At 38.3% G+C, this 24,884-nt stretch overlaps 3 protein-coding genes and 1 long non-coding RNA gene across 4 annotated transcripts; 3 read left to right on the top strand and 1 right to left on the bottom strand.

Moving 5' to 3' along the window:
* The first annotated feature begins 1,100 nt into the window (after positions 1 to 1,100).
* LOC145231419 (solute carrier family 22 member 4-like) lies at positions 1,101 to 4,890 on the top strand. The gene is made up of 11 exons (XM_080096340.1): positions 1,101 to 1,289; positions 1,361 to 1,505; positions 1,564 to 1,646; positions 1,778 to 1,881; positions 1,947 to 2,101; positions 2,293 to 2,461; positions 2,524 to 2,760; positions 2,970 to 3,184; positions 4,058 to 4,240; positions 4,347 to 4,485; positions 4,735 to 4,890. Exons 1-11 carry the CDS (start codon positions 1,113 to 1,115, stop codon positions 4,805 to 4,807), a joined length of 1,680 nt encoding a protein of 559 aa, XP_079952466.1. The 5' UTR covers positions 1,101 to 1,112; the 3' UTR covers positions 4,808 to 4,890.
* LOC145231435 (uncharacterized) lies at positions 3,141 to 5,604 on the bottom strand. The gene is made up of 3 exons (XR_013860785.1): positions 5,437 to 5,604; positions 5,092 to 5,250; positions 3,141 to 3,196 (listed from the first exon to the last, which is right to left on the bottom strand). It is a non-coding gene; the product is annotated as an uncharacterized LOC145231435 (long non-coding RNA).
* A 5,511-nt stretch (positions 5,605 to 11,115) lies between these two features.
* On the top strand, positions 11,116 to 22,371 carry LOC145225008 (uncharacterized). Its single transcript, XM_080091651.1, has 8 exons — positions 11,116 to 12,668; positions 12,745 to 12,870; positions 12,976 to 13,107; positions 13,378 to 13,529; positions 13,683 to 13,747; positions 18,303 to 18,353; positions 19,350 to 19,440; positions 19,848 to 22,371. The coding sequence occupies exons 1-8, from the start codon at positions 11,880 to 11,882 to the stop codon at positions 20,782 to 20,784; spliced, it is 2,343 nt and encodes a 780-aa protein (XP_079947777.1). The 5' UTR covers positions 11,116 to 11,879; the 3' UTR covers positions 20,785 to 22,371.
* A 646-nt stretch (positions 22,372 to 23,017) lies between these two features.
* On the top strand, positions 23,018 to 24,884 carry LOC145231894 (uncharacterized). Its single transcript, XM_080096397.1, has 6 exons — positions 23,018 to 23,151; positions 23,257 to 23,362; positions 23,705 to 23,810; positions 23,863 to 23,970; positions 24,423 to 24,562; positions 24,621 to 24,884. Exons 1-6 carry the CDS (start codon positions 23,018 to 23,020, stop codon positions 24,882 to 24,884), a joined length of 858 nt encoding a protein of 285 aa, XP_079952523.1.

Below are 24,884 nucleotides of genomic sequence, written 5' to 3'. Positions count from 1 at the left end.
GAAAATATTTATGTCATTTTTTGTACAGTCGAGGCTTCGATCACTAGCTTACACATATGGTATTTCCTGACATTTTTGTGCTACATTTCCTTATCGCTGCATTCCGAAACTGGGTATGCAATTGGTTCGTATAAATACCATTGTGGGAAAATTACAATTTTCTGGACTGTTTATGCACGATAGCGTGCTGTGGATCAATTTGCGCTCTATGTAAGAATTTCAGTTGTCTACAAACTAAAAAGATTAGAGAGGAATTTTTGTTTGGGAAGGCGTTGTCTACCACAGAAATTTTAAACAGCTTCAACTTGAGAACATTGCCATTTTTAAGTTCAGCGACTGCAAACATTTTTTTCGTGAGTGTAGAACAGTGGTCCATTGTGACGTCAACCGGTGGTCCGCGACGGCATTCTTGATGATACGCCAAAACCTTTCGCTATTTTACTTGTTTGTATGTAAACAAATCGCATATTCTGGCAAAAAAACGTTCGTTACTTATAGCACCAGATTGCGAGTCGCTATGCTAAGCTGGTGCAGAATCAAGACGCATGTAGTAATGCCTTATAAACAAAATGTTTTTTTCTTAACTTGTTTCGTCTTAATCACAACGATTATGCGCTCACTGTTGAACTAGTTACCAGGGAATTAAGGTGTACTGCAAGTGCAAAAAGATCTTTGAATGTATTTATTTCAAATTCTTTTCGTACAATGTCGAAGATAAACCACGACTTACGAAATATTGAGTCAATTGACGTTTTGCCTCGGATAAATGGAAGCAAGCAGTTACTGATTGCGCATTAGTTTGCTAAACTTTTCGTTGTGCTACATTTTTCGATTCAGAATGTAACCGTTGTCTGATGGGTGGCACGCGTGACCATGCATAACCGTAAAGTGGCAAGCGGTAACGATGCTTAAACTTAAAGTCTTACGCCACCACATAAAGGTTGGAAATCACTTGATGTAGAACAGCGAAGTTTCTTGATGCCTTAACTTAAGGGTTCAAGTTAGTCAAAAGGCAAATTCAAACTGTATCAGCTTCAATAGAAACCAATCTTGAAAGAAATTTGCATTTCGTGTTTCATATTTCATGTCGTTACAGGCAGTCGGGCTTTAATATGAGACTTATTTCTAAAGATAATGATTTCGGTCGTTACGAGAAACGCCTATGCGTTCTGTTGCTGTTGGCAACCATACCGAACTGTTTTCCACCTTTGCAACCCTTGGTAACACAGTACACGCCATCTCATCATTGTGACGTCATGGCCATTTACAACATTACCAACGTTCAAGAGGTATTTGAACGATGTTCTACTGGTAAACTTTTTCTCATTCAAAAGTTTTTTTTAATATTTGTCGAACGCAGGCCGAGTCGTTGGGTTTCAACAGCACAAGTCACTGGGAAGAACAATTACTCAACCTAACCGTTCCATTTGACGCTAACAAATCCGCAAGATCCAAATGTCTCATGTACAACATGACCAAGAGCCAACTGTCAGTCAAAATAAAAGGTAAGTTTTGATTTTCTTGAACCTGTGTTGTTGCAGTAAAACCAAATGTGCAACGCAGATCCTTCGCGAAATGTTACTTTCGGTGTCTCCGCCTGTGATGTGTTAACTTACGAGGGCGTGGAAATATCAGCGGTTACGGAGGTATTTTAAATAGCAACGTTTGTTAAATATGTATATGTCCACGACGGTAGAAATTCAACAACTATTAAGTCTAACGTATATGACCCCTTCATTGGAACGCTGTAACTGTAACACTTGCTTTGATCTATTAGTTCGGAATGGTTTGCAGTAATGCATGGCAAAAGCCACTCACAACGTCGATGTACATGGTTGGTTTATTGTGTGGTGGAATCATCACTGGGACATTGTCAGACACGTGAGTGACTAATCTACGTCAGACTATATCATCCTGTCGAAATGATTTTTTATTTCGTTTTTTAGTTTTGGAAGAAGGTGGACGTTTCTTATTTTTACACTTCTGCAGTTTGTGGTGACATTTTGTTCCAGCTTTGTTACCAATATCGTCACCCACGGGATTGTAATGTTTCTCTCTGGTATTTCGGCTTTGGGTAACTTTGTTGCGGCCATCCTAATTGGTAAGAACTGCTATACTGTTCACGATCAGTTACGCGACAAACAAAATTGACAAGCCTAAACATAACACTCAACCGCAACCGAATTAATTTGTTGTAAGCTGAAGAAAGTTTGGGCTTCATTCAAATTAAACCTTCTCAGTAGCTTATACATTTATTAAAACGTTGTTTCTAACTTATAACTTATTTTAAAGGATCGGAATTTATGCCAACCAGACTTCGTTCTTTTTCGTACTTCGCTTTGGAAACGGGTTATTCAATTGGAAGCATGTTAATTGCTGTTGTCGCTTATTGCTTCCCAGACTGGAGATGGTTTTTAAGGTTTACAGGATTATTTGGAATTGTTTACATTCCCTATTACTGGTATGGCAATGATACATGTCGGGTTTATGTCTATCACTCGATATGTTTTCAATTTTCTACAGGTTAATCGACGAAACACCGCAATGGCTTTTTGCCTCTGGAAAGCGTGAAGAAGCTAGACGCATTTTACAAAAAGTTGCCATGTTTAACCACAAAGAGACTGAACCAAACTCCAAAGATGTAACTAAGAACCTCGTTGCAAATGAAAACGGGGAAAGCAACGGTTTATGTTCCACGTTGGCTGAACTTTTTAAAAACGGCACAATGCTTAGAAGATGTATGATCGTTTTCTTCGCATGGTGAGTTTGCTATATTTAATGATTCACAAATACACCAAGGTCGTTACACTGATCAACAATGTTAACAAACGTATAGTATTTAAACACGGTAGTCAAAACAAATAACAGCAAATATAAAGTTTTCGATAATTTTTGCCTATCGGAAACCTTATTATGCTTTTATGGCGGGTTTGTCAAAATATAGGTTTCTTTAAATTATGTTTTGACAGGTTTATGGTCAGCATCTCCTACTACACAATGAAGTTGAATTTGAACAAACTAACCGGTGATCGATTTCTGAACATTTTCTTTGGCGGATTAACTGAGTTAGTTGCAACGTTTCTTTTCTATTTCTCCGTTGAAACTCGTGGTCGTCGACAAGCGTATATGATTTCTATGAGCATGACTGCATGTTCCGTCGCGGTGGCTTCTTTGTTGTCTGGTTGTAAGTAGCCTACTAAAATATCTTCCACTGAATATAAAGTTGCTAGGGAAAACGTTTTTCGAGATAATCAAAATGACAAAAACAACCTTAAATGCTTCCTTAATTGTTTTAATTTTTCTTAACTTTCCTAATCGTTTTTCAAATTGTCCTTGATACTATGAACTATATTGTCGCACCACCTCAAGTTTGTAGAATGGCTGATAAGATGGATGTTGGATAAACTCAAATCCTTAAAACACAACTTTTTAATTTGTGTATTACAACAGCAAAGGCACCATTTGCCATGCAAAACAATTGGAAAAAAGAAACCATTGTTGTAAAATAGGCCTAGGATTATTACAGGCTGTTTTGGTGGAGCTTCTAACACAGTGGTTCTCAACTGGTGGTCCATGGACCACTAGTGGTCGGTGATGTCTTTTTGGGTGGTCCACTAAGTTTGTTGATAAACTAGAGATTATTGCATATTACATATAGAAGGAGTATCGAAATGTTAGCTGTTGATAATTGTATCTCACTTCTTGAAAATCGGTTTTTAAAGAATTATGTTTCAAGCCCAAATAATAGTTTTGTTCGTGTGCTTCAATCTTGCTCAAAAGTAAAATGGTCCACGATATTATTTGTACTTGCGCGGTGGTCCATGGCCCGAAACGAGTTGAGAACCACTGTTCTAATACAACAACTCACGGCACAGGCCTGTGGCACAACGGAGCATAGGCGTTTGCTACGACAAAAATTGCTGAGTCAGCAATTATTGCCATTGCAAACGCCTATACTCCGTTGCGCCACTTATCGGAAATTAGCCGGCCTGAGCCGTGAGTTATTGTGTTAGTAGCTCTATCAAGTCAGTTACAGCGATTTTCATTGCTTTTTTAGATAACGGAACAGTTGCCACAGTTCTTGCTATGATAAGTCAACTCATGATATCAGTTGCTTTCAACGTTATTTATGTTTACACGAGTGAGTTATTTCCAACTAAATCTCGTCAGTCTTTGCTAGGTATTAACTCAGTTGGTTCACGACTCGGAGGATTTGTGGCTCCTTTTCTAATTTACACTGGTAGGTGAGGCTAACATGCTGTTAAAATTATCGTTTTAGTTTCTAGTTAATTCCAATTCAACCTTAATTATTTTTAGATTTAAGATTATCTATCATGTTTTGTCAGGTGAATCTGGTAACACTCTAGCTCCATCATTTGGCACAGCAGGATGTTTATTGTTTTCAGTGCTGACCTTCGCGTTTTTGCCAGAGACTCAAAAGTCGGAACTTCCACTCAACGTCACTGAGGCTCTGGCATTGCCTGGGTAAGCAAAAAAGTCAAACCAACCATCGAAAACAGTAGTTATACTGACAAATAAATTTGTCAATACATTATGTCCGTCAGCAACAGTTCATTTTCGGTAGTTGTACGTTCAAAACTGTATACAATTCCTATAGGAACAACTAAGTAATAATGTACTGAGCTTTGAATTTTGTTGGTCAGAAATTGTTCGTCTCGAAATTCATTTTACGACTAAAAAGCTTAAACGAAAATCATGTGTTTTGCATTTTAGAGGGTTGGATAATAATTGCAAAGCTGGATCAAAGACAAAACCTGGAGAACGTGAGGACGGCGTTTTGGTTTGACAAAATGGGCTGGCATAGTTTGAAAAGTTGCAAATCGCGTGGTTTGTTGTGTTTAAGTTATACGGAGAAAAAATAAAAAGCAGACCTGGTATAGAAAATGTAAACACGATTGAAAGTTTACGAAAATATACATCCGAAGGTCAGGGGAGCTATTTATCGAAATTCTAACCAAAGTAGTGACATTTAAAGCTGCAGATTTTATAAAATATTTATGTGTTATGTGTTGCGTATACGGTGACAATAATTGCTGAGTCAGCAAATTGCTTATGTTATGCACCACCTACCGGAAATTCCCAAGCCGGCGTGTTGTGACTTTGTGAGTTCTATTGTTAGTAGCTCTACCCATTCATTCAGGCGGCACAGACAGGTGGTGGCACTCGAGAGCGGCAGAGCACAACAGCAAGGCGAGGAAGATGAAAGCGGTTTGTACAGACGGACACGCACTAGTCAAAATAAAGGATCACTGCGATTAAATTTAACTCTTTCTGAACTACTATAGGACTAGAGTCACAATTTAGTTGAAAGCGATCGTGGATGCAAATGGATTTACAGTTCTGCAAATTTCGACATCAAGTTAAAACCCACTACACAACATTAACAACGAGCAACAAACAATCACAATCTCTTACCGGAAACGGTTTCAGTAGTTCAGAATTATCACAGCGTTGGATCACAGAATTCACTGTTAACGAAAGGGACAGCATGAAAAAATCAATCACATTTTCAGCAAATGTTACACAGTTGCTTACAGGTACCCAAATGCACAAATCAAGCATTGACAGTGGTTCAAGTCAATATCAAAGCTTATTCCTAACCGCTTAAACACATTAAAAAAAACAAAAAAACATTTATAGCTACTTAAGATAAGCACGTGCTGCCTTTTAGTCAGTAATGTTCACGAGGCAGTCACGCTGCCAGCAGTAATGTCAGTGAAACAATACCAATGATGTGACGTCACTTAACTCGACTGTGACAGATAATTACACAAGGTTGCACAACATTGCGTCAACCAACCAAGTGAAAGGCTAACGGCGGGAAACATAGAAGGCATAAATATTAGTGATGTACCGAATCGGCGAAATTTCGATTCGGCCGAAACCGAATATTCGGCGGTTTTGCCGAATAAATTCGGCCGAATCAACCGAATCATTTATGACGTCACGCGAAGTCGTACGGTACGCGTTTGACATGAAAACATAAGTTTATCTACCAGGCAATTAGTGCAGAATGGTTGTGTTTCGTCCTTATTTCAGTTCTGTGGGGTTTAACATTGCCTCAAGCATAATTTCCAACCCGGCAATGAATTACTATTTAGTTGTCTGCAGTGGGGAAAACGATAATGTGGTAAAAAATATAATAACTGACAGGATTTTCGTTGGCACTAAGCAGGAAAGACACGCTTAACGCTTCAAATGTGTGTTCATAAAAGATTCGGTTTCGGCCGAATCGCAACAAATTATTCGGCCGAAACCGAATCTTTGCAAAAGTGGCCGATTCGGCCGAATAAATTCGGCAAACCGAATATTCGGTACATCTCTAATAAATATGTACAGTGACGATGCTTCAATATGTTTGTTATTTGTAACTAGCCTACTTTTGCGGTGAGACGTACACTAGACTTCTTACCAGAATGTATAGTTCCGGCTTTTTTCACCTCAGTTGTTATAATTTTTTTGGATAGAATTTGTAGGCTGTTTTGGGTTTTAACGTTTTAAAGTTTGGTTAAAATTTTATTTGCCCACAGTCTTGGAACTTACTGATGTTTTATTACTTGATTTTAATTCCAACATTCGCCTAAGCTAAAACCACAGATTACTCATAATACTGTATGCTAAAACCATAGATTTTTTTAGAATTCCATGCTAAAACTCCAGAAATATTACAATTAGCGGTTACCATCCGAAACTTAACGGTTCGTGCATCCATTGTAAATGACGTAATTTATCGCGTTCGTGGTTGCCTAGTCACGCGAACTATTCCAAGAGACCACGTGAAATTGTTTTTTTGGTTCGTTTTACGTGTAGGTAATAGTTTTTATGTTCAAAACCAAGTGATGTGCAATTCAGTATTAAAAAAACAGTATTAATTAGATGACAAATGTGAGTAAATGTGTCGTTATCTTATGTACACATTTGTGTGCATTATTTTATTTTCGATATCTTTCAAGTCACTGAAAATCAGTGTATGGTGTAGTATAGTATTTATCTTATGTTATGCAGGCACAATATTACAAAAACTATTTTATAAATTGTAAACTAAAAAACTGTGTTAAAGAATATTTGTTACGGTATGTATTTGGAGTGTGGTTGAGGCTTATCGATAAAATTGAGGAACATCTTCCTAAGATACCTTTATGGTGGGTTGTTGCAATATTATTTTAAAAGAACTTAAAATATTTAGTGGGTGAAACCTACACACCACACATCAAAAAATATTAGGCAACACATTTCCAGTTTTACTTTTAACTGTAAACTTTTGGCGGGCTTATCAATTTCAAACACCATTGACACAATGTATTTAACAACAGGAGGTATTTTTTGACCAACCATTTTTTTGTTGTGCTGATACATGTATGTTAAGTACAAAAACTTTTGTGTTACTGTAAAAGTAAGTTAACACAAAATACACGGTGCCAACTTCCGTATATCTCAACAAAAAAGCATGCAATGAATATGATCTGATAAACTATAGTTAGTGGAATGAGAATTCATCTAAAAAATGATTTACAATGCCTGTGTGCACCTTGGTAATGTAAAGTTGTTTGTCATATTCAATAAAAAATGTGAAGTTTAAAAAAGAAAGTTTGTTGGTGTATTAATTTAATTATGATTTCTAAAGTGTTGGGAATAGTGTTCAATTCTATACAAATCCACCACTAGTGTGTTGCTCGCTGCTCTTTACATTTAGGCATCTACTATTATTTAGAAGTTAAATTATCAAGAGTAATAATAAGTTTAAGTTGACAAACCTTTGTTCACATTTCTACTTTCGTGTATTTTTAATGTTTAATTAAATTTAGTGATCATAATTGCTCGAATAAATTCTGAGGTTTATTCTTGATGGATTGCATACAATATTTAATTTGTGATGACTTTTATCATGTAGTAGTAAACTTGTTTGTCAAAGTACATCAATGTGACACGTAAATTGATGTAAAAAATATATATACTGCGATTGTGTAATGTAGTCATTAGTTTATACTATAAGTGTGCCTTTGTTGGCACATTATCCTGATTTGTTTACAGTTTGGTAATATGCACCTATTTGTTGACATTAGGTCATATAGTTAGCAGATGTTGTGCAATGCAATTGATGTACCAAAAGCAGACTTTGCTGTTTTCCTATGCGCTTAAGCAAAGTTTGTGTTGTTGTGTCAACAAAAATTCGTGTGTATCATGAAACAGGGTTCTTTGTACCAATCATCAGCAATCTCTTATCACACAGCAAGGTGGAAAGGTCAAACCTTTATCTCTGCCCCCACTTAATTACACAGTAATACTTGCTGGAACACCTAGTGCATCTCAAGGTTGATAAATTGTTGTGCTCAGCTTGCTGATGATTTGCTAAGAAAAAACATTGATAGCTGCTTGATAATGTTTTGTGTTAAATTACTTCTATATATTGTAACTGAAGTTTTTCCAGCAGAAAAAGAAAATTTGATGCCAACAAACGTTTTCATCTTAAAAACAACTAAATTTTAGTTTGAACTTTCTAACACTAACAAGTTGGAAACATTTAACGTTACACATAAGTACAAGGCACATATAGCCATGGGCAAAACTAAGTAACAATTACGTGACAGTTTTAGGGCCTTCTACTTTGACGCGCGGCGACGTTGCATAAGGGTGCTTTGATACGGTTTTATAACATTCAAGCGACCAAGCAGCATTCCAATTCATAACTGATGTAAACATCTTCCCCGCGCGTAATATATACGCTACCATTATTCCTTTTGCGGTGTCTTGCACGTCACACTCACGGACAGGAAATGGCTGCACTGTAGTCACGCTGACAAGCGCCGGTATCCATAGCGACGTGTGACGTCAACCTGCATGCATTGTTTTGCGACAGTCGAGCGTATTGCGGTATCGATTGAATGTGCACTGACTTTGCCAGCTAGGGCTAGAGGGAACAGTTTTAGTATCTGTCGTGTGTTGACAGTTGTGCATCAACCACAACTGGTTGTGTGGTTTGTGTTCTAGCCATTTTCGGACTTTTTGTTAGAAACACGTTTTTAGTAATTAAACAGTACTTTGTTTATCTGTTTCAAATAAATTACTGTACAAAAAGTTGTGTAAGGAAGATATAACTTCGCCAATAGGTGGAATCTTTCCAAGTTAAACACCTAGCGTGCTTCTGCAGGTGATTTAACCTAGGTTGTTATGGTTACCGCTTCGACTGCTTTGGTCGGACATTAATTATTAAAATTAGGTTTCGGTTTGGGTTGTTTCGTTTCGCCTGCAATGTCCGAAGCAGTCGTACCAGCTCAGTACTTGTGTACATAGCGCATACGCAAGTACAATCACAACCTATATGTTAACCACAGATGTTTTTGCGGTTACCTTAAATAAACAAGTAGTAGATTGTTTAGATTCTCAACAGTTTTTCTTGCTTTTTGATCTTTAAAAGGTGAAAAATTAATACTATTTTCCATCTCAGATATGTTGGATTTTGTAGCGACTGTGTATTGGCACGCGTCGAGCCACAAAGACTCCAATATTATACTTCCCAGATCATCCAACGCACAAAGACCCCACATGGAGTCTTTCACACGCCATGACGGGCACTGTTTACTGACTGTAAGCTGCGTCTTAATCAGCCATATTTGATACATTGCGGACGCGACGGGGGTCTATTATCTCTCTTCGCCACTGCATGATTGGCGTTTTACGGGTTCTTGCACCTCATGCCCGCCTTTGATTTTTGGAATCTGAGTGAGTTGTTAGAGTTAGAAGTTAGAACAACGCATGACTTGTGAAAAGTGACACGTCTGTGAAACAAACGAGTAACAATAGCATTTTAGCTCAGTTAAAGTATTATTTCCTTTCAGCTGTTTGGCCCTGTGCGTCTTTGATATATGTGTGTTTAAATTGAATGTTGTATTGGAAGTTTATACCAGTGTTTATGATAGTGATTGTTTTTAAGGACAGTATGTGAGTCGGTTTTCAACAGCGATGTGTGGAAAAAGTTCTTTACTTAATTTCAATGGGTCCAGTGTATTTTTTGTCAGTGTCTAAAGTTGGTATCTTGCAACGAAGCCTCTCTTTTAAATCTTAGAGCATAAAAATTGACCAGAATGCGTTGTCGCTCAGCTCTTGCTGTGAAATCTCATCTCGCTTCTTGCGTCGCCCTAGGGATTGAAACGCACTGGTGCATGGCGCCTTCAAGCTCGAAGAAGTTTCAGTCCTTTGACGTAGTCGGTTGTTTTAAGGTAAATGGATGAAGCCAGAGGCTATAGCCGCCAATTATTCAACGAAACTTTTCCTCTCTACTTGCGCGTCGTCAGTTTTAACGCGTTTTAAGTCTAGCGCCGGCGTCCATACTTTTTCTTACTTCTTTTTCGATTTCAACATTATGAGGTGTTAGCTTGTTAGGTACTAGACAGTTTAAATTGACAATAACCAGGTTTAAAGTTGGACGCTACAGTTTAGAAAGTTTCTTTTAAGCCAGTAAGTGAAACAAGTATAGTGACAAATTGAAGTTTCAAGAGTCGTATTATTCGTTTGGTATTTGGTTTTGGCATAATAATTAGGATATTTTCTTGTTGCTAGATGCGGTAATATGGTATCTGAAACGAAATTATTGATATATTTATGCTTCAATTTGTATGAATGGTAACATTACGTATAATATATATTTGCCTAAAAGTATCGAAAGTATAGGCCAATACCAAACCTAATTCGTTTACGTCTCTTCTGCCCAAAACTTTGTAAAGCGTCGCCTAAAGCTGCTTCGCTGTTGCTCATAGCGACCAGCAATGACGTGGCTCGGGGCAGGAAACTCGCATGATCGGGTTTCTTCCTGGTTGCTATAGCGACGGGGTCGTGCATTAGCATGGTGCGCGTTTTATCCGCTTTCAATCAGTGTTAATCGTTGGTGGCAGTTTAACTGTACGCGCGTGTGTGTGTGTGCTTGGCGACACGAGTTAGCGACATTGTGTTGTATTTGGAAACGCGATGCACGCATGCATGAGTCTGTTGCAGCTTTTCTTTCACGTTATGTGTCAAGCGGTTGCTGTGTTATGCCCGAGTTAAACATATTTGCACAGACGCATGCAAGTTATTTTCTTTAAAACATAAGTTGTTTCAAGTATTATAAAATCGTATGATACAAAACGATGTTAGGTTGTGTCGTTAGTTCGTCTTGAATTTTTGCGTGTTATGTGTCTTGACCCTCGTTGGGAAATGGTGAAAATCATTTGTGGGTAACATTGAGACCACAGTTAAAAGAACACACATAAGGCCCTAAGAGTAACAAAATCAAGGCTGTGAATACTGGTCGTGTTTTGCGTCGGTAACTTACAGCAAGAGAGAGAGAGGCAAAGAGGTCGAGTGACATTGCCTGAAGGCCTGGCCTGTTTCAAATCACACTATTATCGACGAAGAGAACGTCGAGTTGCCATTTACATGCTAAAATCGATGCAAACTACGTTCGGTCTTTGATTTTTAACATCAGATTCAACGGAATAGAACAGGGCACAGAACCGCAAGGTTATTTGTTTAGCACTTTGGCGCGAATTTCGTCCTTAGCAGGAAACAGGAGCGCTTTATTTTATTTGCATTGGTTTTTATAAACTGTGGCGTTTGGATACTGGACATTACCTGGTTTGTGGCCTCCTCTGCGGATTGTATTATAGTACATTGAAAGCCTTTTGTTTACTGGTTTACCTTTTGTTTGAAGAGTGATACAGCACCACGTTTTTACTCACAGCACATTTTACTCTATTACTTATTGCAAGCAAAATAATATGGTCTGCTGTGTTCAAACAGAGTATTTGTTATTGTAAGCAATTTTTGTAGTAAATTAAAATTTGTGTTGTTTCCAGGGCACGATACTGCTTTAACTATCCGACATGATGCCCCCTGACAAAGGCAGGCCTGAGTCTGCTGCAATACAACCACGAACAGTTGCAATACCTGCTGCTACGCAACGCACAAAAAACTTTGTTGTATGCAATACAATTGTAAATGGTTGCGACAGTAAAAAGTCACCTATCGGAAAATCTGTTGTACCCATTGCTTCCAAACTAAACCTGTTCAAAGTTTTGAAAAGCCATCAGAATGCTAGCAAGCCAGATGTTTTCAAGACAATTGGAAATCGAATTGTTATTCCAATGAAGTTGTGTTTATCATCAAAGAAAAAGCCTATGATAGATAAAAACAGCCTTGATAAGCCAGCAACATTTCGAATGACTGTTTCAAGTCAAAAAGCCCCAAATGACAATCCAGCAACCAACATATTGGACATGCAGAATTCTCCATTGAACCCAACACCTACCTCACCAACACAACCTAATAGCCTGTGTAAACCAGATCAAAACAAAGAAACCACAGAGTATGGAGATTTAAACAAATTCATGTCAACAGTTTCGTCAAACCTTGGACTGTCTGGTGTATTGGAAACTCAAAACAAAGTGGACACCAAAACAAACACTCTGGACACTTTAAATAGTCACCATGAGGATGTAGATAATGATTTAAGGAGTCTCTCATGGCTAAGTAGTGATAACAAGGAGCTTTTCAAGACGATAAGAAAGTGCAACCCAGATGACCCTGGCATCAGTTTAAGCGGTGATGATACAGATAGTGAAGAAGAAAACAACAAAGGCATTTTTACTGCAACTTCAAAAGTTGACAGACAGGTTAGATAGAATTCTGAACATGTATTTTATTCAGCATGCTTTCTGTCTAAAATTTCAATGTTTTTATTCCTTGTAGACTCATAACAATGGACGGAATAGTGTACAAACAGAGTACAATCCAATGAGTAAACCACCCTACTCATTTAGTTGTTTGATATTTATGGCAGTAGAAGATTCTAAAGAAAAGAAGTTACCGGTTAAGGTAGGTAGTGATAAATATTTAGTTTAAATATGTACTACAGTATTTATTTTGAAACCACAAGGGTGAGATAAACTAGTTAAATCACTGCAATTAAAAACATTTTAGGACATATACAACTGGGTTTGTCGACATTTTCCTTACTTCCGAACTGCTCCGTCTGGTTGGAAAAACTCCATAAGACATAACCTTTCATTAAACAGATGTTTTAAAAAAGCTGAAACCAAGGATTTAGGAAAAGTAAGTTCAATTTTTGGCAAATATTGTTGGTGGCATATTCTGTGTAAAAACGATATATTCTTGTAAAGTCCTAAAGAATTGTGTGATGTCATTTTGCAATTTTCCGAATCACTGCATTTTGTATGTAAAAAAACATCTTTGAGTTCAGTAGGATTACTTCACCCTGTTATTTTATTGTAGCATATGATTGTGTGCATTCACGGAGATTAGTTTCAAAACGTTGTTACACAATAGCTTACCCATGGGCTGAAATTTGTACTTGTGTTTCAGGATACAGTAAAGGGTTCTTTGTGGTGCATCGACCCAGCCTATCGCCCAAATCTGGTTCAAGCATTAAAACGAACCCCATTTTACCCATATTTGCATCCAACTGGTATTGGGCAACCCCTGTCACTGACAAATCTTGCCAACTTGTTGCCAGGGTAAGAAGCATAAATATCAATAGGTATAATATAGCGAATAGGGTACTATTGTTTACTTGTTTATCAAGTTGGTGTAATAGTAACAATTGGACAACTGTAAATTTTGGAAGAAGTTTGATATATTCCCAAGCACTAAATCTTATCAATTTTTAGAGTCCACACTGGTCGTGTACCTTCATGGAGTCCTAGTTTTCCACCAAGTGGCAACTTATGGGCAGGTAGGTTTATGATAGTTTTGTTGTGTGACAAAGCGGGCATTTTTGTACCCATGGTAACCAGTGTGCCAACACCCCCTAACACTACGGAAGCCCCTGTAACATGTGAAGTTAACCATGACCCACGGCTGTTGAAACGTGCTTTATCCACAATAAGTCGATGTGATCAATGTTTGCATGATGGCAGATTGATTTTTCATTTTGGGGTGATCAATTATGTTGCTGAAAAACAACATTATGTGCGCAAAATCAGTTTTGTTTTTTAATGATTTATTAAATTATAACGAAATACTGATTTAAAATTACTGTACATCAATCAGTCCTTTAATCAAATTAAATTTTGTAGTAATACATGCTTGACATGTGTGTTTTGGTGGTCAATGGAATAGGAATTAAGTAGGTCCTCCAATTGGTTTAAGTGAGGGTATGTTGATCTGTTTGTTGTCGTGTTACCAGTGCTACTATGCTGGGTAAGGGCTTGGTGACCAAAAGTGGATAATAATTGTATTATTGCTGTGAAAAAAAATTCTATAGGCCTGCTTTGTTTTAAATGGTATATGAATCATCTGCACTTTTTATTTATGGCACAGAATGGTAAGAGTTTGGTAAAAAGAGTTATTTTTGCAACATAATTCATGTTGTTTTTGCAAACCTTTCTGTTGTTTCATTGTCAATAATTCAGAATAAAAAGGACCTTTATCATGGTTATAGTACCCTGTACCAAATGAAATTTTTTCGCCTAAAATTACTGATTAAAAGCAGTCTAGAAAATTTAAAGTCCAAGTCTTTTTTTTGTTCGTTAACAACCTTGACTTACATATGGACAAAACGGAAGAGATAGTGTTTAAACAGCGAATCACGCCACAACAACACACTTGTTGCCATTCGCCTTAGCTTTGTTCAATTCAAGTGTGGAAATATGCTGACATATGTTGCGTACCATCGCTTTCGACATTTGGCGTCCTTGGGGACTAGGGTGTTGCCTAGCAACCCTGACGTTCGATCGAAACCTTGTTTTGCAGTGCTTATGAGACCAGGCCCGGTGGTTAGTTGCATTAGAGATGTGGTTTCTAGCAGTTTGTTAACATAGGTTGTACATTTCCTTTCGAACATGTTTCGCTTTTTAGTGCACTCGTCACGAATGCTAGTTAAAAAACATTTTTGAATATAAATAAAACACTTGATTCGCAAACGCATCAGGAAAATAGCCTGTCCGGACGGTTGTTTACTGGCACACGACTGTTACATAGGACACACGCAACCCACGCACTCATAGGAAACATATCTACAAATGTCGGTCAATATTTGTCAGGTACAACTCTGCACTTGTAAAGCTTAAGTTAAACATAGCCTCTCGTTAGCATACCTTCTTTGTGGATTACTAATAAAGTCAAGTTCAAAGGTTTGATATCGTTTGTGCGAGGCGTACAGTTTCAAACTAAGATTTGAGCCCGGAATGGTTTTTCATTATACCACGATACTTCTTACGTATTAATGAAAATATATATGTGGTGTGGATTGTAACCAAGAACTTTACTTGAAATTACATAAGCCGTGATTGGAATTTGACCTCTTGGCGACACACTAATCCTCACAGCGAGTCCACTCTCATACCCTGTCCGCTGTGCTGCGAGCCGACGAAAGCTCATTCCTAATGTCACGCTCTCTTAATCGGTTTATTGGGTCCAGTCGCAATGACCACTTGCCACGCTTATCCCCGTGCTGCTAGGAAAAACCGCACTTTCCATTTTGTGCGTTGTTGTTTCATGCGCATTCATCAAGTTCCTGTTCTGTTTAACACAATATTGTTGGACCTTGGGATCATAAAGTTACACCGCTCTTTTTGTTAGTTGTTGTCTGTGCGTGTGGTGCAATCACCGAACAACTGGACAAAGCGTTTATTGACCTACTCCACTAGTGTCACGTGATCCCCTATTTGCACACGTGACCTATTTGTCTGCTGGTTGTAAAATGTATTGGGTGGAGCTATGATGAATCGTTAATCTATGTATTCCAGGCAATTGACCAAACGATAGTGTATTTTTTGTCTTGATAGAAGTGATCGGATAAAAACGGCAAAATTTTTAAGACCAGAACAACATTTTCAAGTAATTCAAAAATTGCTCAGGCGTCATGCTAAGATTATTGAAATGCCTTTTGTGGCTTTCAAACTACCATTAAAGAACCACTGCTTTGTGTTCGCATACAGTAAAAGTCACTTTAAAAAATATTGTAGAAACAAAACAATAACCGACGTGTTGTTCCCTAACATCGAAATTTGTTTGTGGCGCCTTTCCACACCGAATATTCACGTGACCGAATAACAATTTAAGCTCCGGTCATGCTTGACTGCCGTCACCAAAACAAACGCGCAACACTAAAGACGTTATCAGTCATAAACCCCAAATACCTAAGATCACACCAAGCGTTCGAACCCAAAGCCAAACGAATACCAACGGACACTTTAAACTGTGCGATTCCGCATCAAATAGCTCACGAACTATCCGATCAACCACTTGGATTTGCACGCAAATGAGCGATTTTTGATTGTTGGGATATTGACTGTTAGGTTGGGCGTGACAATTTATAAGGGCCTTTACGCTATTATGGCTCAACGGGCTTTAGAATATCAGTCCCCTTCTTTCAAACGTAGCAAATTGCATGTCTTTGACATATCTCTCGACAAGATTTGAAAAACATTACTTTTCAATAAACTTTGAATAATTTTGCTTAAATTGAAACGGTAAAAATTTTATGGTCCTGTGGTTTGAGTTGGAAAAGGCCTTCAAGTTGCTTTATCACGATCGCTACGTTTTGTTCCGCCCATCAGGGACTTGTAACTCGATACAAAGCAAGAAATGTGTGGGAAGTTTTAATTTAGGCGGGAAGCCTGATCCACCGCTGCTCCTGAAAGGGTTGGCTGATTTCGAACAATGTAACTAACCGAGCGTTACGTTTATCGTTTCCAAGTACAAAAACAGCAAAATCACCCGAATTCCGGCGTTGATTGGCATCTTTTAAACAATACAAGTAACGTAATTGTTTGTCACAGACTCTTTGGTTAAAATTAGTTTCACCTATACTACATTGAAATTATTTTATGTGTCGTTATAAAATTTGATTTAATTATGTCGACAAATATCGGGAGTAAATTATTTATAGATTTTTACGTACCGGACCCGATTTTAATGTGAAAAAACTTTATTGCACCCCTACATTACAGACAGTTGTCTATCCTAATTGCCATGGGGTGTCAAGGTAATCTCACCGACCTTACGTTTTTCCGTAAAAACATGTCGTTAAATAACAGAATTTTAAAGACTATTTACCTAAAAGTCCACGAAAGTGGTAAATTCTGAGATTTTTTAAAAACTGCTGAGTCATGAACGTATTGTGATGTGCACGGATTTCTGAAATAGGTGTAAAAGCAATTGTTACCATCCTGGGGCGTCATTTCTCTTTGTTTGATCTAGGCCGTTCACCCAGTTTGTATTAGGTTATTGTAGTGCCCCAGGTTTTATGGCGTTTAGGTACTTACTTTGATCGTTTGTATTTGATTTAACTTTTCAATTAACCGGCTATAAAGTTTTGTTTAACTAAGGGTTTGGTGCAGGACCGTACCATCGGTGAAAAGCGCCTACACAATATAAATCGTTTTTTATTGGTTTGCAAAAGCTCTTTGCACCATTATCTCTATCCACATAAAATGTAATGAAAAAAAGCAAAACGTTTGAAGGTAAAAATTGCAGATTTTGGGCATCGCTGGCGCTCGCTTGTCTACAAAATTGGTATCCTGCCTTACACATATACCTGTAGATTCTGGTAAATCATTAACTTTGTTCCAATTGCAAATCCAAATATATCCCACTTGACACACAATTTCACGCCGAGCCCACGTGGCGAATTTCCCGCCCTTTTTGGCGGCACACAATGGCAATGATGACGTCACAATGCGATTTGACGACTGTTTTTGATGCTTTGTTAATTACACAAAATGGAATACATAGGCTGTCGGTGTCTGGTTTCACCAAACGTCTGCCGTAACCGGTTTGTTTGTGTTGTCGTAGGACCTGAAACTTATGTTTGGTGCCTGGTTTCTTTCGGACCAAACTTTTTTCACTCTAAACACCAAAGTAAATCATATATTTAGCTAAAATTTATGGGTTTTAGGACATTTCAAAGCAACGATAACTTGCCGGGTACACATATCATTCCGATCTATCTCTCAGTATGTACTATTTGCTTTTGTGCCGAATCTGTTTTGTAAGACGTGAATTCCCTTATTTCCCCAACTCTTTTGTTCCCTGATGATGTAATGTTGATTTTCGTGTGGCACCTTTTTTACGTTGTGTTGGAGTGGCATCGTAGCATTTTTTTTAAAAACTTTTGATTTCATAGGCTCTTTTCAAAAAGTTTCTCATTAATCTAAACTCTAAACGCGTATATTAGTTATTTACCAATAGTCATTTTAGTCTAGGACACAACCCATTTTGCGTTTCTGTACAACTTTGATTTCATCACGTTCAGTTGATTTATTACCGTTGTTTTTTATTCATAGATCCCGACATGGCTTCGGCTGCTCTTAACCTAATGGGCCTTCGTGGAAACGGTAAGTTTTGTCCTCCTAAGTTTTACAAAAGTTTACAGGTTGTCCATGATGTTACTTTACAATTAAATATTATACACGTATTGGTAAAACCGTGTTCAGTAACGGTACGTAAGTAATCACGGTATCAAACCAAGGCAACTTAACCATTGGCCATCCTTTCTTTAACTTCGCCATGCAGTCAAACCGAAAAAACTGCCCGCAGTAGTTTATAACTAGAAACCGAAATTTCAGTCTTTCAATTATTACCTACTTGTGGCATTAATTCCTGTCAGTTAACGTGAGTACCTTGCGGAGTTAGGTGTAATGCGCGGTAATGTTGGGTCTCGAGCACCTCCTTATCAAGCACGCGGATAACAAAGGTAAACAGAAACCCTTTTCGCTTAATACAGTGATGGACAGTTCTGTTGCTGAGCCTACACACAAACTGTAGTGGTTTAGGATTTTACGTTTTCCTCACATTGACAAACTATGATATTCGATGTTTCTTTAGATTTCTGCTTATATATCATCCGTGCGGCTGGTTTTATATCTTGCATGTTAACGTTACCAACAAGTAAATTAGTATTCGAAAACAAAATAATACGTGAAAATTGGCCAGTACATAATTTGATTATAGCAGGGTATAAATAATGCAATTGACATGTTAACTTTGTATACATTCCTGTTAAAGGTTGGCCATAACCTTGCGGAATCACAAAAACTGCATGTTTTAAGTAAACTCTGCGCAAAAAAGCTTTAATCTCATAATTTTATATGGACAGCTAAAGTGAAGAAAATTCAAGGATTGTGCGTAAACAATCGCTAAAAAACGCCAAATTGTTTTGAATTATGTGATTCAATAACATAGCATTGCTCGGCACAGGAGGCCTTTGCGCAGCTTATCTCCTTGGTTTAGACTCCTTAGGATATTGTTTGAAACCATGTGATTCTCAGGAACCCTGGTTGAGAAACTCTGGGTTAAGCACGAACATAAATGATTTGATGTGTTTATTACAGAATCACCGAAGCGCAGTAATTCTATAACCAACACACTAAAAGAACTGCAGGACGAAATTTGTCGTGATCCGGAGTGGAAAGAAAAGTTATCGTAAGTCGAATACTCATGGTTGAATTTTCATTGTACCTATGACCCACAATTTTTGTAAGTGCACATCGCTACTTATGCACCTGCAGTTATGCATTTATATATATGCATATATGTGAATGCCTGCCGTTATGAATATGTGTATTTGGACCAAACGCTGAGTCGCCAAGCGGCCCTAACGTGGTGCATGATAACCTTTTTTACTTACAAAGTAAATATACTGATTTTAAAACGGCTGCATTAAAAAAACTGTTTTCCAATTGTCGCATATCGATTACTGTAAACCAACCAAGTTTTTTGTTTTCGTTTGTACGAAAGTCAGCTGTCATGGCAAACATTAGTAAGTTAGTAGAATTCATGCAGCCACGCTAAGCTTACAAACAAGAAGAAAACTTGATTTTCTTCTACAGTGGCAAGGGCGAGTTTCCTCCTGATGAGCAGGTTGTTATCACCGGGACATCCCAGGATCACAACTACTCCTGCGCGAGCTCCACCACCTCCGGAAGCGCCCAGGAGGAGCGAGAGGAGCGATGCGCTTCACCGGAAAGCGACAAATCGGCACCAGACGCCGCTTACGAGTTTGAGACGGGAGACTGGGGTTCTTCGGATGACGAGGCCGATCATGGATTAGTCATCGATGACGTCACGGAAGGCGACGTCACGGAGGAAGACGAGGCCTCCCAGAAGTTGTTCGACAGCGGGTTCAGCAGTATGCGCAGTTATAAGATGAAGGATCGAAAACGCAAGCGCAGCTCAGATGTGGGAAAATCAACGGAAAAGAAAAGAAAGATTAGCTCATCGTCATCGCACCGAAGTGGGTCATCGAAAGAAGACGCGAAGAAAAATAAATCAAAGAAATTGTCGCCCAGCAAGCGCAAGCTTAAAGTTCGGCTCGCAGCTTCAAATAAGAAGCAAGCTGTGTCTCAAAAAGCAAAGAAACCCCAAGTGGCAGTAAAGCGGGAACAGAAGAACAGCGACGTCGACAGCGGAAAGGACTCGCCGAAAGTGTCACGCGTACAGCGTAAACGAAAAATCATCCAATCACCGCTGCCGATGAAATCACGTGATAGGCAGGAGATTCTGGATAGGCCAAGGATCACGTTCCGCGACAGTTCTTCGCCTTCACAATATAACACCCGATCGTCGGGACGACGGTTGCCACCGAGATTAAAGGATGACAAGAAAAAGAAGATGGTTCTTGCGAGTAGGAGGAGCGCCCGGATGCGAAAGAGATTGATGAGCGAGGAATCGAAAGATGAGGATGAGGAGATCAAACTCGCTGCAGGATCTCTTCTCCGACTTGCTGGTCTAACACCTCTATCGCCATCACGCGGCACAAGTGGATAAAAAACTATCCCGGCTTAACGCGCGGTATTGCCGTAAAAAAGCTCACCAAGATTGGGCGCTGGAGAACTGTTACTATCCACAACGTTTTATACGGTTAGTGCCTGTAGTCGACACTAAATGCGGCCTGTCAGTTGGACGGCCTGCAAACAATGTAATTAGCCCTCTAGCAAACCCCGGATACGCTGCCTCTGTTGCTGCTCAGTTGAAAGTTGCTGATATTGCCGTTTTTGCTGCGTCGTGATTTGTAAGGTGTAACGCAGTGCTACGAAGAGCTGAGACTGTCGTCTATATGTAGAGCTGATTACAATCATTTATTATAGTTGTCACCAATGACCTGTGCCGAATTTTCGGCGCAAATGTAATAACCTCTCCTTAAAAGGCTATCTCGCCAATCATACTTCCATCACACGTCTATTCTTTCAGGTAAAAATGCTTTCATTTGTATTTAGACAACACTGCCCCGGTTATCTTATGAAACATAACCATTGACCATTCATCACCATCATCATTCATGTACGTTGACATTGTGTACAAAAATCATTATCTCTTGGTTGCAATATTTAAAGTAGTTTTAAATAGACTGCCTAGAGCAGAAACTATAGTAGTCTTTTCCAATAACAAACAGCTTCCTTACAAAAAATACTTATTGGTATCGCAACACACAACTGTTTGAAAGGACCTTTACTGCAAGTCGCAAATCATGATGTAGACCAGGGGTCGGCAACCCTTTTTTGCACTGCGGACCGCTTTTGAAAGTGAAATTTTATCACGGACCGGACTTCAAAAAACTACAAATATTCTGTAATAAAAACGCCTAAATTTGTTTATCATCCTCGAGATGCACAAGGAAAATGATTGAAAGCATTTACCCTGAAAATTATGCGGCCCGGTAACGAGCTACCCGCGGACGGGCGGTTGCCGACCACTGATGTAGACCCACTAGAAATTTCCTTTCCTGCAAGCTGCTATCACCCCAACTTTACATGCAGTCATCCGTCCTAACTGCCAGCCATATTTCTGTGACCGTCTCCTTGCCATTTGCCCCGCATGACGTCGCAAGAATGACGTCATGGCGGTATTTATTTGTCGCAGGGAATGTTTTGTTTGTTTGTTGTGCGTGTTTTGGTCGAAGGCTGAACAACAGAAAAGTTTAATGTTTTCTTTTTTTCGGTTTTGTTGTTGAGTTGATAATCAGTCTTCCTTTACGATTTTGTTACGTTTTTTTTTCTCGCAATTATCGCCCCTGCATGTTCCGGGATAATATATGCACCGCGCAGAACGCAGAATGATTGCCGTCATTTTTTTCAAAAAATCAATTTAACAAACACAAAATCAATATACTTTTATTTTTGAGTGACAAATCAACACAACTCAGAATACTTTACAAATGGTAAAGTTTCGAATTTTCATTTCCAAGTCATTTAAGTTGCTGTTACATTGGCGTAATGAATTGTCTTCTACAGATTCGGTTATTGTGCGTTCGCTTGAATGAGTTCGACTGCTCAAGAGTTTTGCGTTTTTTTGTTCTTGTTCAACCGTGTACAGAAAAAGCGACATTGTTCACAATAAACATGTTTGTTACTGCGACACCATGTGGCGAGATGGTTCCTACGGGCGATTTTATGACACAACTTTTCTTCACTTCCAGCATTTGAGTGGCAGTAAGAAATCGGTTAATTCTTGTAACTTTTCCCACTAAGAAAGAACACCAGTCAATGTTGCAGCCATGTAGCAAAGGTAGCAAAGAAACACGCAGTGAATGTGCAACCCAGATGCCAAATCCCTCACGTGACCTAGACAACCAGTGTTGACAAAGTCTTTATTAAATCCATGTATTATTCCGCTGACCGTGCGCAATATAATAAGTTAACGCACAATGTTTTAAATCGCCCAACATTTTTCGGTTGAAAGTGTTTTTTCATGTTATTGAGAAAGAAAGAAAAACATTCAGATTTTCCAAACGGTTGTTTTGCAAGTCTTCGGGACTAAATTGCATTGCCCATTTTAAAGTTGCCTCAGCAAACAGTTAAAATTGACGACGATTGATAACCTGCGCACCTACATGACGAAAAACATGTTTATTATGTGTTTTACACCATTTTTTGCTGTTTTTAACCGACCCTTGCTTTAATTTGAATGTTTTCCCACGGTTTCAAAAACGTAAGAGTTACTTCTGCTTCGCGTTCAACTCTTGGTCTCAATGAATTGATTGCTAAGATTTTGACTAAGAAAGATGAAGTTTCAACGTTATGCGAGACCTGTTCGTACAGTTTCTTACAAGGCTCTAATGTTAGCAACATTTATTCTTGTAAGTGGACTTCTATCGCTTGTAGTTTTGACACACCAGGTGTTCAGGAATTTTAAAAGGTATGCCTAAGTATTTTTACATCCGGAAAGATAGCAAAACAAATTTATATGGTTCATTTGAAAAGTTATTAAACATTTACTCCTCATGTTTCCTTTTTACCACAGTCTTGAAACTAACGTGAAAGATAAACTTTGGCGCCTGCAACAGCAGCAAGAATCCTTCAATAACCAGAATGAAAAAAAACACCTTATTAGAAAAAGAACACCATCAGTAAGATATTCAAAAATGTTGAATAATATGTATTCGTTCTATGCCAAAAAATTCTGCGTTTAATACTGCATTAACATAGTCAGGAGAATGTTATTCTCAAATGATTGTTTAGTGAAAAGATTTAACCTGAAACATGTAACCCAAAACAATATCTGATCATGTACATAAACGCTAGTGTTAAAACAGCATTTAAGTTAAACTTGTTTCACAATCGAATCAACATCTAGTAACACGGGACGGGATTTGATTTTTAAACATGGTATTGTTTTTTAGGAAAATCTCAGCGACACTGAACTGGGAGGCAAAGGTAACGAAAATATGTAGTGCTTTTGAACTGTACAGACAGCTTTTGTTTCAGTTCAATGTTATCTCTGTTTAGGAACAACGTACATTAGGTGGGGTAGAAGAGACTGTCCGATCAAAGATGGAACACAACTTGTTTATGAAGGTAAGTCATACAATTTTCAAATTTTGCCGATAAAATATATGATTTTGTTTAGGTTACGCTGGCGGATCTCATTATTCTCATGTCGGTGGTGGTTCTGACTTTTTGTGCCTGCACAGTGATCCGACCTACACACCTGGACATTATACTACCGGACTTTCAGGTCATTTATATTTATTTTGTAAAATGTCGATTCGCCTGTTACGCGCGCACTTCATGCTGTACCAACAACATTTTAGATTAAATGTTTAATATACTGCAGGTTTAACTAAATAAGAAACGGGTTTAATCAGTTGTGCAAAATGAACCTTTATTTAAATAAACAATTTGTTTAAAGTCAATGTCAAAAAAAGGAAATGGTTAGCGGCACATAAAGCTACAAATTAAAATGCAGCTAGTTAATAACGTTAATAGTCAGACTGTGAACAGATTTGTCAATTTACAGTTTTTTTCATATAAACACGTTATCTAACTCGGCTCGCTCTTCTATTGAGCGCAACTCACGTGTTAAAATAGAAACTTATAAAAGTTGAAGTTTTGTTTGTTTGTGGTTTATTCAAGACGTAACACGTAAGTTACCAACCACCTGTCACCATAATTTTTTATTTATTTTAGGTTCGTCATATGTGTACGGCGTGGAATATCGCGACTCCTCCTCATTTTACGGATTGTTTGATCTTTCGTTGATTGAAGAAGGAGTTTTACAATATCAAGGAGTTCCATGCGCAGTTTGCTTTGTTAGAAGCCCGAGTAAAGTAATTACATACATGCGTTGTCTGATGTTATAACAACGACAAAATGTTACGTTTCCAGTTGATGATACCAAGTCGTGAGACTTGTCCTGATGGTTGGACGATCGAATACACAGGTTACATAATGACTGGAGGTCACTCAGACACAAAGCATTCATCCAGTCACATTTGTGTTGATGATACACCACAGGCTATTCATGGAAGTAAGGGAAACCAGAACGGAGCTTATCTTTATGTGTCTAAAATAAGTTGTAGTAATAATATGCCATGCGAGCCTTATGTTAGTGTAAGGGAAATAAGATGCGTTGTATGTTCTTATCTATAA

Source organism: Phallusia mammillata, chromosome 1 (assembly GCF_965637545.1).
Source record: "Phallusia mammillata chromosome 1, kaPhaMamm4.hap1.1, whole genome shotgun sequence".
Lineage (NCBI taxonomy): Eukaryota > Metazoa > Chordata > Ascidiacea > Phlebobranchia > Ascidiidae > Phallusia > Phallusia mammillata.
This window is presented reverse-complemented; position numbering and strand designations above follow the sequence as displayed.

Coding starts and splice junctions, on each gene's coding strand:
- LOC145225008 (XM_080091651.1), top strand. CDS start 11,880: ATGATGCCCCCTGACAAAGGCAGGCCTGAGTCTGCTGCAATACAACCA. Junction 12,871..12,975: donor AAAAGAAGTTACCGGTTAAG/GTAGGTAGTGAT, acceptor AAAACATTTTAG/GACATATACAACTGGGTTTG. Junction 18,354..19,349: donor AATGGGCCTTCGTGGAAACG/GTAAGTTTTGTC, acceptor TGTTTATTACAG/AATCACCGAAGCGCAGTAAT.
- LOC145231419 (XM_080096340.1), top strand. CDS start 1,113: ATGAGACTTATTTCTAAAGATAATGATTTCGGTCGTTACGAGAAACGC. Junction 1,290..1,360: donor ACATTACCAACGTTCAAGAG/GTATTTGAACGA, acceptor TGTCGAACGCAG/GCCGAGTCGTTGGGTTTCAA. Junction 4,241..4,346: donor TCCTTTTCTAATTTACACTG/GTAGGTGAGGCT, acceptor ATGTTTTGTCAG/GTGAATCTGGTAACACTCTA.
- LOC145231894 (XM_080096397.1), top strand. CDS start 23,018: ATGAAGTTTCAACGTTATGCGAGACCTGTTCGTACAGTTTCTTACAAG. Junction 23,152..23,256: donor GTGTTCAGGAATTTTAAAAG/GTATGCCTAAGT, acceptor TTTTTACCACAG/TCTTGAAACTAACGTGAAAG. Junction 24,563..24,620: donor TTGTTAGAAGCCCGAGTAAA/GTAATTACATAC, acceptor TTACGTTTCCAG/TTGATGATACCAAGTCGTGA.